The sequence below is a fragment of the Scyliorhinus torazame genome, chromosome 7 (assembly GCF_047496885.1).
Source record: "Scyliorhinus torazame isolate Kashiwa2021f chromosome 7, sScyTor2.1, whole genome shotgun sequence".
NCBI classification, from domain to species: domain Eukaryota; kingdom Metazoa; phylum Chordata; class Chondrichthyes; order Carcharhiniformes; family Scyliorhinidae; genus Scyliorhinus; species Scyliorhinus torazame.
The window spans coordinates 37,583,639-37,598,371 of NC_092713.1; the positions used below are offsets into that span (position 1 = coordinate 37,583,639).

Sequence of the window (14,733 nt, forward strand, 5' to 3'; positions counted from 1 at the left end):
TTCTATGTGAAATGGATATAACATGTTCAAATCTATGCAAATATATTCAAATATTCATATCTGAGCTTTGACAAAGCGTCATCCAGACTCAAAACGTTAGCGTCTTTCTCTCTCCACAGATGCTGTCAGACCTGCTGACATTGTCCAGTATTTTCTGCTTTTGTTTCAAATCTATCATTGTGTATTACATATTTGTATGGTCGTAGTTTTTTAAACCTAGCAATGGACATGTTAATCTAAAATAACATGCTTTCGGTATTTTGCACAATTATGAGAGTGCATAAAAAAAGTTTTTTTTTTTTTTGTGCCTTCTATTTGTTAGGTACTCCAGGAGGAATGATGTCTGGTCCGTACAGTGGAGGATCAGGATATCCAAGTTCCATGGGCTTTGCACAGACTGCAGGTTTGAGTTGCAGTAGTAATATTAATAAGCTTGCATTTAAAGTACAGGTTTTTTTTCTTGTAGGTAAAACTGACACAATATTGATTCGATAAACGAAAAATAGATCATGCATTTTTGAATTATTGTCCTTGGAGCTTCAGGCCATTGTACTGAACAGTATATAGACCTGCAGAGCATCATAGTATGCACCTATAAACAAGATAGTATCTAGCTTACTGATTGTATTGATCTCACAAACATTTATCATACCCAAGAGTTGACTTGATAAACTTTCAAAATACAGCATTGCTAAAATTCTGCATACTGTTGAGCTTTTTTTAAACTTCCGCTGTTAATACAGACTACTTACCTAAAGAAATAGACTGCTTGTCTAGCACCTTACTTGCGAGGAACCACAGCATCTTGAATGTGGATGCTGAGCAATGGAGAGAGAATGCTGATGAAAGTGACAATAGTCACCTTGTTTGGAATAAATTGAACTTCTTTACTGTTGACTTTTCTTTCTCACCTGATTTTACATTGGATTGGATTGGATTTGTTAATTCTCACGTGTACCGAGGTACAGTGAAAAGTATTTTTCTGCGAGCAACTCAACAGATCATTAAGTACATGAAGAAAAGGAAATAAAAGAAAATGCATAATAGGGCAACACAAGGTACACAATGTAACTTCTTGTTAGTTTATATCGACCATACTGCCTTTACCAGCCAAGAACATGGAGGTGTTTTTGAGGAAATGTATGTGCAATCCCACTGTCACCAGTCAATTGAATTTTTGATAGTTATCCACTCTGATGACTTTTCTTGCCATCAGTTTTTACTTACCCTCCATGACTGGGAACATAAATTCATTCGTGAACTGAGGTTTTACAGGTACCACCTATCTCCTCTGAGTAACCTTATTCATGCATGACCTTCAATAGTAAATATTGCCTACAGAAACTTTAACACAAACCAAACCCAATTTGCATCCAGCATACACAAACCACCAGTAACAGTAGCAGTTCCTACCAATTTTCTGTTACCTAACTTGGGGTCGCTAAGGCCAACTGTAGCACCTCAGAAGTCACTTCAATCAGCACATGTGGAGAATCAAAAAATGGAACGTAGAATTCTGTTGGGTGAATAGACTTGCTTTAAACCCAAAACTGGTTGTTATATGGAGTGTTTTCTTCCGAGTGAAATGAGTTTATTTTATTTTTAAAATATTTGGTCTTCTGTTGCAGCTGTTCCAGGATCCCTGAGCCCATTGGCTATGCCTGGTGCTGCTGCTGCAGCTGCTGCAGCAGCTGCAGGGCGTGTAGCAATGTCTGGAATTGCTTCTGCCAACCACAGTGTTCTTTTGGTTAGCAATCTAAATGATGAGGTAATTCGTTTTTTTTACAAATCTTTTCTTCATACTTCTGTTTGCAGAGCAAGTTGGTTTTGTTCATTGTTCTAACATTGTTTGTCTTCCTCATCCATTGTCCTGTTATTTTCTGTATCCACGTATGTATTTCATGACCCACTGACTAAATTTCCAGTAAGTGTAGAAACAAAATATATATGATCAGATTAATGCTTGGTGTTCGCAAATGTTATTAGCAGTGACAAAAATACAGGCGAAAACTAATGGGTGGAATTTTCCAGACCTACCTGCCAGCAGGATCTTCCGGTCCCACAGAAGTCAACCCCCGCCTTAAGTTCTCCGATGGCAGTGTGGGCAAATAACATAAATTGCTGCAACTTTGGCAGGACAGGAAGATCCGGTCAGTAGCAGGCCGCATGTCTCCTGGTAAACTCCACCATTTGGGGGTAGGAAGCTGGATTTTGAATTTAAGGGTGGTTTTTGGTCCAGTTGCCAGAGTGATATTGTGACATAGTACAAGCTACTGTTTGGAAATTAATCTTGGCAAATATGGAAGGAATGCCACACCCATACCCTTTTATTGGGGTGCCTATAATCTTGTGATGTATCGATAATTGGTAATTCTAAAATTAATGAAGTTGATGAGTTAGTAAGTCATACATTCTAGGGTTTGGGTTGGGTGTAGTTCATTGTCTTTTTTGCATCACAAGAAGACTTGAACAAACTTGCTCGTCTCATTAATAATCATTAAACTACAGGAATGTTGGAAAAAAACACCTGGTTCAGGAACCTCCTTCAGGGAGGAAACCTGTCCTCCTGCCTAATCTGGCTTGCAAGTGACTCGAAATCTATCACCGTGTGATTGACTCTTAATTACCATCTGAAATGGCCTAGTAGGTCACTCTGTTAGATCAAACCACTAGAAAAATAGAATGAGAAAATTGGACTGAGCACCCAGCATCAATCCGCAGCGTCAGAAATGATAATGATGTATGAAAGTGGAAGTTCATTATAATCATCAACTTCTTGAAGACATCCTGCCTGCTTAACCCTGTAAAGTCCTCCTCACTAACATCTGAGGACTTGTGCTAAAATTGTGAAAGCTGTCCCACAGTGCATTGGTGTAGTCATATACACCAAATCGTATATTTTAGCCAATGTCTCAGACTACAGATCACCATTCCTACCTTTGACCTGTTCCTCTGTTGGGCGGTGGCAGCACACTAGGACACATTCTGGAGCAAGTAGCTCAAGGAGTCCTCAACTTTACTGCACAACTCAGAAAGTCTCATGGCATTGGGTCAAACACAGGCAAGGAAATGTTCTGACAATTGCCACCTACTATCCACCTTCACCTGATGAATCAGTACTGCTCCATGTTAAACATAATTTGCAAGAAGTACTGAGGGTAGCAAAGGCACAGATGTATTCTGATGGACACTAAAAGTCCCCCAACCATCAAGAGAGACTCAGTAGCACCATTGCAACTACGTCTTGAAAATTAGTTCTGCAAAACTGGGCACGTGGTGGCGAGAGAACCAATCCTTGGCAATTAACCTGTCACAAATAAATCTGCCTGTAACAGTATTGGTAGGAGTGAAAATGAAAATTAAGGTGTGTCTTCATATTGAGGAGACCCTCCATGTTCTACGAAGCTACCGCTGTTAAATGGAAGAGTCTACCAGCTCAAAACCAGACATCCATATCCTGGCAAATCACAATACCATCAAGCCAGTTGACCAGCCCTGATTCAATGTGTAGACAAGCATTCCAGGAACAGTACCATGTGTACTTAAATGAAGTTCCAACTTTGTGCAGATACAACCATCGCTCTGCTTACCATTAACAAAAAGCTTAACTGGACCAGCCATTTTAGTCTGGGTTAGAAGAGCAGCTCAGGCTGGGAATTCTACAGCAAGTAATTCACGTGATTTACCAAAGCCTGTCCACCATCCACAACACGCAAGTCAACAGTGTGATGGAATGCATTCCACTTGCCTTGATGAGTGCAGCTCCAACATCACTGAAAGAAACTTGACACTATGCAAGATAAAGCAGCCCACTTGATTGGCACCTCATCCACAACCTTAAACATTCACTCCTTCCACCACTGGCAGCAGTGTGTAGCATTTACAAAATGCACAGAAACAAGTCTCCAACCCTCCATTGACAGCAGCGTCCAAATTTACAACACCTACCACCTAAGTCATGGGTAGCAGTCACATGCGAACACTGCCACCTGCAGATTTCTCACCAAGCAATGCACCATTCTGACTCAAAACTATTACTGATGCTCTATTGCCTTGGGTCATAAGTCCTGGAGCTCCCGAACAGCACAGTGGGTGTCTCTGCACCAGATGAACTGCAACAGTTGGAAGCAGGTAGCTCACCATCGCCTTGAGAACATTAAAGGATTGACAAGTGCTGGTCCAGCCAGCGACACACATCCGAAGAACAAATAAAAGGACATGGAAATGGCATGTTCTTTCAAATAGTGATGAGATAGCCATGATCGTATTGAATGGTGGAGCAGGCTTGAGGAGCTAAATTGCCTACTCCTGCTCCTAGTCTTCTGTAATGAGGTGGTGCATTTTGGTAAGCTGAACAAGGAAACCGTCTACTTCTTGGAAAATGGAAGATCTAAATGGTGTGCAGAGGACAATTCAAAGTTTGCAGATTACACAGTACCTGGAAGCATTATAAACGGTGAAGACAGTGTAGAACTTCAAGATAGGTGGCAGATGAGGTTCAATGTGTAAGTGTGAGGTGCTGCATTTTGGTAAGAAAAACATGGAGAGACAAGGTAAAATAAGGGGTACAATTCTTAAGTGGGTGCAGGAGCAGTGGGACCTGGGCGTACATGTGCATAGATCGTTGCGGGACAGGTAGAGAGTGCAGTTTTTAAACTAATGATTATAATGCTACACTAGAAGTAAAGCCAAAGACAAATTTCCATTTTTGCTTGGACAATAAAGCTCTATTCTATTCCATTCTATGGTGTACAGTATCCCGGGCTTGTTTTAATATGGGCATAAAGTACAAGAGCGTGGAGGTTATGCTGAATTTATGCAAGGCAATAGTTAGACCTCCCAACAAAAACAGAAAATGTTGGATAAACTCAGCAGGTCTGGCAGCATCTATGGAGAGAAAAGCCGAAGTAAAGATTTCGAGTCCATATGACTTCAGACTTTCTAGTTCAACATCACCTGGAGTATTGTTCTGGATGCCACACTATCGGAAGGATGTGAACGCATTGGAGAGAGTACAGAAGCGGTTCATAAGAATGTTTCCAGAGATGAGAAAGTTCAGCTGTGAAGATAGATTGGTGAGATTGGGACTGTTCTCCTTGGAGAGAAGAAGGACTAAGAGGAGATTTGATAGACGTGTTCAAAATCATGGTGAGGCTGGACACAGTTGATAGGGAGAAACCGTTTGATCGTAAAAGGATTGAGGAGAGAGCACGGATTTACAAGTGATTCGCAAAAGAAGCAAATGCGATTTATAAGAACTATCCTTATCATGTAGCAAGTGGTTCAGATCTGGAATGCACTGCCTGGAAGTGTGTGGAAGCAACTGCCTCCAAGGATCTTTAGATGACCTAGAGACAATGCAGAGCTCTGGGGAAAAGACAGGAGAATGGCACTAAGTCATAAATAAGGCTCATTTGGAGAGTGGGTGCAGACACACTGGGGCAGGTGGCCACCTTCTGCACCATAACAGTTCTGAGATTCTGTTTTAAGGGCATGAAGGCTTCTAGGGGGTACAGATCCACAAATCCATTAGAAGTACAAGCAAAACACGGATTGATTTCTAGGGGAGTATAATTCAAAAGCAGTGAAGACTTCAAACCACACCTGGAGTACTATACTTGAAATATGACTGCTGTCCATATTACAAAACGGTTGTAGAGGCATTTGAGAGAATACAAAAAGATTGCAAGGATGGGATGAAAACTGAGAAGGTACCACTAACAAGAAAGACTGAAAACTTCTGGACCTCGTCCCTATGGGAGAGGTGACCTGATTGAATCCTTCAAAATTATGAACTGGTTCAATAAGTTAGAAACAGATTATTTCAAATATGTTGGCGTCTGTAACTAGAGGGCATAAATATCACTAAATCCAATGAAGAATTCAGGAGGGAATTTCTTTACTTCTTTACTGTGGAACCTCGTGTCACATGGAATAGTTGAGGTGATTGCCATAAATCGGTGTCAAAGTACATGATGTAGAATCAAATAGAAGGATATGTTGATGGGGTGAATTGAAGAACCTTTGAGGAGGCTTATGTTACATGTCAACACTGGCGTGGGCCAAATTACCTGATTCTTCTATTGTGCAATTCTGTGTAGCCTTACTGCCTAGTTATCGTTACGCTTGCCATGAAAATTTGCTTCATGTAAACTTTGCTTTGATGCTTTTCCCTTAAAGGTCCTCTCCAAAGAATTTGACGTGACACTCTTCCCACTCTTTGTAGTTTTTTCTCTCCTTGCAAACCTTGGTTATATTACAGCTATACAAGTTCTTGCACTGTGCGAATCTTTGTATTATATAAAATGCTGGTTCTTAGGCCTTTGTCCTCAAATTATCTACTTATATTCTATTTTCATTTTGGCTTCAGCAAAAGTTGGTATGAAATGTGGCTTGTATCTGAGCACTTCACAGGAGAAGTTGCCATGGTTCTGTTTTCATTTAAAAATTCAATTTTAACTTCTATGTAGATTTAAAAGTTAGAAAGCTATTTGGTAACATTTGATTTTCTTCGTGCTGTACATCTGCATGCTGTTAGGTGTAATTTTTGAATTAGTGTGCCTCTGATATTTATTTGCCGACATTTCATACCTCACCATGACTATGCAGTTAACTTCCAAGTTCAGGGTTTATTTGTGCATGATTTGTGTTTTTTACTTTCTCATTTAATATGAAGTATTGTAATTCTTTGATATAAATGTATTTTGCCCATGTTTTTTTTTGTCTTGGGTTGACTACATTCAACACTATTTTCTTGTAAAGTACATGAACCAGCCATTTTCTGACCAAATTCCTGCATTTCCTGTGTACTGACCTATATATTTATTTTTGTTTTGTTTCCCTCTCCTTGTTTTCTTCTGCATTGCTCCACCCCTACCCATCCCATCCCTCTTTCTTACCCTGTGTGTTTATTTCACATTTCCCAACCCTCCCCATACCTCTTTCTGTCCCATTCCTACCTCTTTCCTCGTGTTCATGCTTATGTGCTTGAACAAATGTTCCTCGGACCAACTTGCCCCAATTAACTGCCTTGAACCATGATCCATGACCACCTCACCATTCTACGGGAACCACCCTTCGTTATGGATGATCTGTTCATCTCCGCTCTTCCTCGATTCTTCTCTCTTCCTGTCTTACGCTGCTTGCTCTTCTCTCCTTCTAAAGATGGTTACGCCCCAAAGTCTGTTTACCCTCTTCGGTATGTTATCGTTAGCACTATACTTTTTATCATTGATTTAAAAGTTTTCACCTTAATTCTTATTTGTAGCTAGCAATTCGGCTTATAGATAAGTAGATAATCTTCTGTTACTTTTTCATTTGCTGTAATTCTCTCCATAGATGCTATTTTATTTATTGTAATGCATGCCAAAAATTATTTTGCATGTTCTTTAGTATCACTTCACATTAGCTTTGAGGGATTTTACCAGGATTTTTCTCTTCAGATAATCACTATGCTAAATCTTGATTTGTTGTGCTCATTTTGGATGTCAAAACATTGTTCACATTGATGTCTGATCTGAATGTTTCATTGATCTGTCAGTAATTTTGTTGGCTTGTCAAATTTATTACATGCATAACTTCTATTTTTCTTCACTCTTCCACTCTGCAAAAGGTGTTTATGGTGATGTGCAGCGTGTGAAGATTTTGTACAATAAAAAAGACAGTGCTCTTGTGCAAATGACTGATGTCAACCAGGCACAATTGGGTAAGATTCTGTATGCATTTGACCAGCCTTCTAAATTTTTGTCCTTAGAAAATGCGCGGTCCTTAAATAAAAAAAATGTAAATTGAGTCTTTATTCGTTAGCCATGAGCCACTTGAATGGGCAGAAAATGTATGGAAAGATTATCCGGGTCACGCTGTCCAAGCACCAGACAGTACAGCTACCTCGAGAGGGCCTAGATGACCAGGGATTGACAAAAGATTTTACCAATTCCCCACTCCATCGTTTCAAGAAACCTGGATCAAAGAATTTCCAGAATATATTTCCTCCCTCTGCTACTCTACATCTTTCAAATATTCCGTAAGTAATCCATTTGATTCTAATGCATGCAGTCTATTCTATCAATAATGCAGTCTGTTCTATCAATAAATTAACTTGCGCTGTTTTTTGTGGGAGAAACGTTATAATTATGTCCTAATTAATATGTTTTCGCAGACCTTCGATTACTGAAGATAATCTCGAGATACTTTTTACAAATACTGGTGGCAAAGTGAAAGGTTTTAAATTTTTCCAGTAAGTCTTTTTCTGTGAATGTAATTGGTATGTTCATACTTCAGGCAGATGTGGGAAGGTTGTTTCCACTGGTCGGGGAAAGCAGAACTAGGGGGCATAGCCTCAAAATAAGGGGAGGTAGATTTAGGACGGAGTGTAGGAGGAACTTCTTCACCCAAAGGGTTGTGAATCTCTGGAATTCCTTGCCCAGTGAAGCAGTTGAGGCTCCTTCTTTAAACGTTTTTAAGAAAAAGATAGATGCCTTTCTAAAGAATAAAGGGATTCGGGGATATGGTGTACGGGCTGGAGAGTGGAGCTGAGTCCACAAAGATCAGCCATGATCTCATTAAATGGCGGAGCAGGCTCGAGGGGCCAGATGGCCTACTCCTGTTCCTAGTTCTTATGTTCTTCAGCAGTACTTTTTCTAATCGATTAATGTTGGTTTTACTTCCATCACAAACTGTTGCCATTCTGTGCTGAGCAAAGTCATACTAACCGTCTCCATTCACCATGTACGTCCTCCAAATAAAGGGTGTTACCCACATGGGTCCGAGTTATACCTGGACTTTTTGTGAGATAAGTGGGGGGTGGTCCCTCAACTCTGTTTCCTGTATATTGATGACTGTATCAATGGCATCAGCTCTGATCCTCAACAGAAACATTTAATCAACTTTGCTTCCAATTTTCACCCTGCTGTCGGTTTCACTTAGTTCTTTGACTTTTCCTTTCCCTTCCTTGATTTCGCTGTGCCTATTTCCGAATAGGCTATCAGCTAATATTCGTTATGAGCCCACTGACTTGCACAGCTATCTTAACTATGCCTCTCTCCACCTACACCCTCTAAGGATTCCATTCTATTCTCCCAGTTCCTCTGTCTGCATTACATCTGTTCCGGTAATACAACCCTTCACACCACCATCTTTGTTTTTATCAGAACTGAGGATTCTCCCAACTGTGGTTGACACCGTCCTCAATCGTGTGCGCCACATTTTCTACTCTTCTGTTCTCACCCCTTCCCCTCCCTCCCAGCACCATGATAGGGTTCCCCTTGCCCTCACCTTACAATCCATCAGCCTCCATATTCAACTGATCTTTCTCTGCCATTTCCGCCACCTCCAGCACAATAGCATCACCAAACACCTCTTTCCCCCCCCCCCTCCCTTTCAGCATTTCGAAGAGACTGTTCCCTCGAATACTCCTCAATCAACCCTAACATCCCGTCCCCTTTCCATTGCGCCATTTTGTGCAAGTGCATCCACTATTTTCACCATCCAAGCCCCAAAACATTCCTTCCAGGTGAAGTAACAATTTAGTTTACTGTATTTGCTGCTCACAATGCATTCTCCCGTGCCTTGGGGACAAAATGCAGATTGGGTGATAGATTTATGGAACACCTCCACAAACGTGATCCTGCGCCTCTGATGGCTTGTCATTTTAATTCTTCACCTCGCTCTCGCTCTGACATCTCTATTCTTTACTGTTTCAGTGAACTTCAACATCAGCTTAAGGAACAACACCTCATCTTCCAATTAGGCATTTTTCAACCTACTGAACCCAACATTGATTCAATACTTTCAGACTAAACTTTCTCCCCTCTTTTGTTTCCTTTTTGCATGTTTTGTTCTGTCTCTTATTTTTGCTTTGAGATGAAAGCAAACCTGTACTAGGCATATCTCCTTTTGTTACTTTTCTTTCCCATTATCATTCTTTTGGGCCCTGTAAGAAATTCTGCCTTTTAATCTCTCCTATCTTTCACACTACTGTTGACTGTCTTTTGTTCTTAAATTGGCAACCCTTTGCTCAAAATCTAAGGCACCAACTGTTCCTAGGTCTCATGGAGGGACGTCAAGCTGAAACATTGTGTAGAATCTTCCATTCTGGAGGCGGGTGGGGGGATGGCTGGCTGTGCGATCTTAAACTGGACAGCTTTTTGTTCATGCATGCAGAGCACAGTGATTCTTGTGCCGGTGACCGGTTGGAAGTCATTCTCCCCACCGTACCCTTAGGTGGTTGAAGATCTAGATGCCATACTAAAGAGAGCCTAGACAGCCTCCTTTCTTTCCCCACTTATCCTGCCGCTCAGATCCAACCTCCCCCCTTTCTCCTCCAACATTCCAGCCTTCGTACAACTTGTGCTACCCGCATCCGAGGTGAGCCGAGTGTGAGCAGTTCCCAAGAACACAAAAGGAGCTTGTATTCACCACAAAAGTCGTGGAAGAAGTCAAACTTACCAGATGCATGCCACTACACAGTTTAAAAAGAGAATGTTCTAATTTCTCACTGGCAGGAACTTAATTCTGGCAAGTTGGCCTTTTAAGGTGATAAAGGACTTCCCGATATTGTTGTGGAGAAGCTTGACCCGCCTCAGCCCCGAGGTCCTGAGAATGGTACTCCTCAACAGATCATCCCACTGGCCTACGTTCTCCGTCTGCCATGCCGTGCTTCCTGCTGTTGGCACGGCTGGAAGATTCTGAATGTTATCTCTTTCTCTCTCCACAGATTCTGCCTACTTGCTGTGTATTTACAGCATGCACGGTATTCTACTTTTCAACAACATGATTGTGACAGGTTCAAAATTTGAAATGTACAATTCCCAGCCATCTTTGTTTTAGTCTACACTTGGAAACAAATCAAATACTTCTTACAAGCAATTTGGTGAAATTACTGCCTACTACAGGTCGCATATAGAACATACAGTGCAAAAGGAGGCCATTTGGCCCATCGAGTCTGCAAGACCCACTTAAGCCCTCACTTCCACCCTATCCCCTTAACCCAATAACCCCTCCTAACCTTTTTGGTCACTAAGGGCAATTTATCATGGCCAATCCACCGAACCTGCACGTCTTTGGACTGTGGGAGGAAACCGGAGCACCCGGAGGAAACCCACGCAGGCACGGGGAGAACGTGCAGACTCCGCACAGTCAGTGACTCAGCGGGAAATCGAACCTGGGACCCTGATGCTGTGAAGTCACAGTGCTAATCACTTGTGCTGCCCGTACATATCTAAGTGCACATGTTCGTAGATGTTAGATTTGTTTTTAAAATCATTAGATCATGATACCTGTAAGAATTGAATATTGAGATATTGTGTAATAAAATCCCATTTATATTTAATTTTTATTTTGATCTTCCTAGTAAAAATACATTACATGGATTGAAGTGGGTAAAATCATCACTGAGTACGAACAAGTTGACTCGGCACTGCCTTTTTTTAAATGTACCACAGAAGCACCTTTATTCTAAGATCAATATTTTCGATATGCTTCAAGTATTTATCTGAGTTCACAAACACTGATATCTTATCCAGATCAATATTCCTTCCAGGGGAATTTTTGCTTCTTCCTCACTTTCAGTGGTACTTTTCCTTCTCAATTCACAACTCTCCACATTAGGCATCATCCATGGCTAAGAGGGAAAATGTAAGCTTTCATATTTCTGCCTTTGCATATTGCATAAACATTACTCTGTGACCCATTTAGAACTTTTTTCTGTTGGGACATCTCTGAGCACCCCTCTTCCTACTATCTCTTGATGGAGAACATTTGCCGTACCATTCTAAGGGAAATTTCAACTGTATTGCGGTTGTTCGAAGCTGTGTGTCTTAGCCCTGGGATATTGCTGCAGCATAGTGCACTAGGCTTCATCAATAACTTCCCTCCATCTTAAGGTCGGAAGTGTGATGTTTGCTGATGATTGCACAATGGTAATTACTGTTCACAGCTCCTTGGGCACAATCTGTATCCATATGCACAACATTCGGGCGAGAGCTGTTAAGTGGCATGTCACAATTGTGCCACGTCAGACAATGACCGTCTCCAACAAGAGAAAGTCGAACCATCTCCCCTTGACAGTTAGTGACATTGCCATTGATGAGTCCCCCACCACCACTGGGCCAGCCATAAATACACTGGGCTACAAGAGCAGGTCAGAGGCTGGAAATTCTGCAGAGAATAACTTAGTTGACTCCCAAAGCTTGTCCATCATTAATACGGCACAAGTTACCAGAGTGATGGAATACATTCCACTTGCCTGGATGAGTGCAGCTCCAACAACACTCAGGAAGCTGAACACCATTCAGCCCACTTGATCAGCATCCCAGCCACCAACTTAAACATTCACTCCCGCCAATACCGACGCACAGTGACAGCAATGTGTATAATTTACAAGATGCACTGCAACAAGTTGCTGAGCCTCCTTTGACAGCAGCTTCTAAACTACGACTGTTACCATCTAGAAAGAAAGGACAGCATACATGTATGACAGACCTGCAAGTTTGTCTCCAATCACACACCATTGCCCTTCTTTCACTGTCACTGGATCGAACACCTGGAACTAACTTCCTGCCAGCATTGTGAATGCATCTTCAACAATGTCAAAATGCTGGGGCTGTTCCCACTCAGCAGAGAAGGATAAGAAATTTACCAGAGGAATTTGTATTTATGAAAGGTTTAGATATAGAATAAGACAAAACAGTTTCTGAGACCAATGATAAAGGGGTCACAAACCCCTTGGTGGGGAGCTCAGGAGAAATTTCTTTGAATAAATGTAATGTTCTGTATAATTCTGACTTGGAGAATAGTACTTTCATGGGGGAAAAACAATCCATTTTAAAGTCAGAAAAATTAGCATACACTTTGGAATACACCTTATAATTCATAAGGACACCTTAAATTTAATTGGAAGTCAGATTTCAAAATATTCTACACATTTAGTTCTGTCGGGTGTGCGTGAGATGCAAATAGATTATTATTGTGAGGGTTTAAGATCATGATTTGTAATGCAGTAAATAAAGTGAATGGTTGCTCAAACAAGCAAATGTAGCCATAGTTTTTCCCATTTTAGCACACTTGCCTAATTCCACACTTTTGTTCCAGAAGAGATCACAAAATGGCACTGCTGCAAATGTGTTCTGTGGAAGAAGCCATCCAGGCACTGATTGATCTTCACAACTATGATCTTGGAGAAAACCACCATCTGAGAGTCTCCTTCTCCAAATCAACTATCTGAAAATGCCCAGAGAGAGCTTACAGTTTAATTATTTGATTTTGTTGTTATTTGTAGACTTGTTTCAGGAAGGTGGGACCAGAGTTTAGCAATTCCAGCTATTGTCATTCCTTCATATATACAATTGTGATACTAAATTTGGAGGATGAGCAATCATTAGAAGGGGCAGAGGAAATGAATTCAGCTGCTGGTTGGAATGAAAGTTCAGAACATTCTTGTGTTGAGGTTTTTTTTCCAGAGAATTCATTCATTTTTAGTTTTGGGGGATTTGAATAATCTCTGTCTTTTTATTTAGTAGAAAAATCTGAAGAGAAATGTGCCTTAAAAGTTGAAAAACTTCTATTAATACAAGTGAATATACGATGAAAGTGAAGCTGGGGCCTTCTTTTGGGCACATGGTTGGAGAATTTAAGTAATAGTTGGAAGTATTGTGTAAATGTTAGCACTAAGTTACAGTCTTGCTTGTTGCTGAATATACATTTTGTAGATGTTTGGAGTTGACATTGCAAATTGCTTATGTGCATTTCTATTTCCATCTTTAGTTTGTAATTAAGGACTGAAATGGCTGTGGATTTTTTGAGCATGTGCAGTCAAGTTTAGTTAGGTAATGAAATTGGTGCATGTGTCATAGAAAGGCAAAAGAAAAATGCTTCAAAATAAGGAGCAAAAGGAATAGTTTTGTGGCAGTTTTCTAGAATGGACAACCAGGTGGGACCAAAGTTTATGTGCCTTTAGTCTTAATTTACCTTGCATTGTAATATTCAGTTTTAATAAACCTCTTCAAGATATTTTGTATTTGAACAGAAACAGACTTTAATATAACAGTTCTGTATCTTCAAATAAGAGGAATTGTATGAGTAGAGTTCATCACTTGAAGAAAGTCCCAACGATTACAAGTGTTGTCAAATTTAAGTAGTTTACTGGCCAGGAACTTTTCAGATCTATGTATTAGCATAAATCATATACATAGAATCTCTGGACTATGTAGCAAAAAAGGTCATATATATTTTCTATATTAGTTATGTTTTTACATCTTGATCTCTAGCAATGTAAATCTCAGTATAGTTTGAAAGAGGCACAATTAAAATTAATTTTCTAACAAAATTGGGATGTTTGATGGTTGTGTTGACTTTGATTTTTCTTTCCTGTGTACTCTGTTCGCTTGCTGTAGCATGTCTAATAAATACTTCTGTAGCTCTATCCACTCTCTTCTGTCTTTCTGTACTGCTTTTCTTCACTTCCCTTGTTCGTCTTCACCTCATTAAGCTTCTGACTTCATGGTTAATACTCTAGGCTGGGAAAATTATCTACACTCTTGCTGTAACTTGACCATTGTTCAACTTGGGGTGCAAGTACTGCAATTTCTTTACCTTCCACTAATGTGCACATGCAACATTTTAAAACTTGGAGCAAAGCAGTTTTGATAGTTAACCTTATAATTGAGTACCTATCAGGATTATTTGCAAAAACATAGATTTTAGCTGAAATATATTAATTTCTGAAGTTTCCTACAA

General features: G+C 40.4%; 1 protein-coding gene across 2 annotated transcripts in view; it reads left to right on the plus strand.

Annotated features, from left to right (window-relative positions):
• Positions 1 to 14,323, plus strand: part of LOC140426150 (polypyrimidine tract-binding protein 2) — a 98,626-nt gene extending 84,303 nt beyond the window's left edge. Inside the window, exons 9-15 of one of the 2 annotated variants that reach the window (XM_072510564.1) lie at positions 323 to 403; positions 1,629 to 1,768; positions 7,165 to 7,198; positions 7,613 to 7,705; positions 7,807 to 8,023; positions 8,159 to 8,236; positions 13,090 to 14,323. In XM_072510564.1, the coding sequence (XP_072366665.1) occupies positions 323 to 403; positions 1,629 to 1,768; positions 7,165 to 7,198; positions 7,613 to 7,705; positions 7,807 to 8,023; positions 8,159 to 8,236; positions 13,090 to 13,222 (776 nt within the window). In that variant the 3' untranslated portion in view covers positions 13,223 to 14,323. The remainder of the gene's footprint in view (positions 1 to 322; positions 404 to 1,628; positions 1,769 to 7,164; positions 7,199 to 7,612; positions 7,706 to 7,806; positions 8,024 to 8,158; positions 8,237 to 13,089) is intronic. The other variant, XM_072510566.1, reaches the window with a different exon arrangement.
• The last annotated feature ends 410 nt before the right edge of the window (positions 14,324 to 14,733 follow it).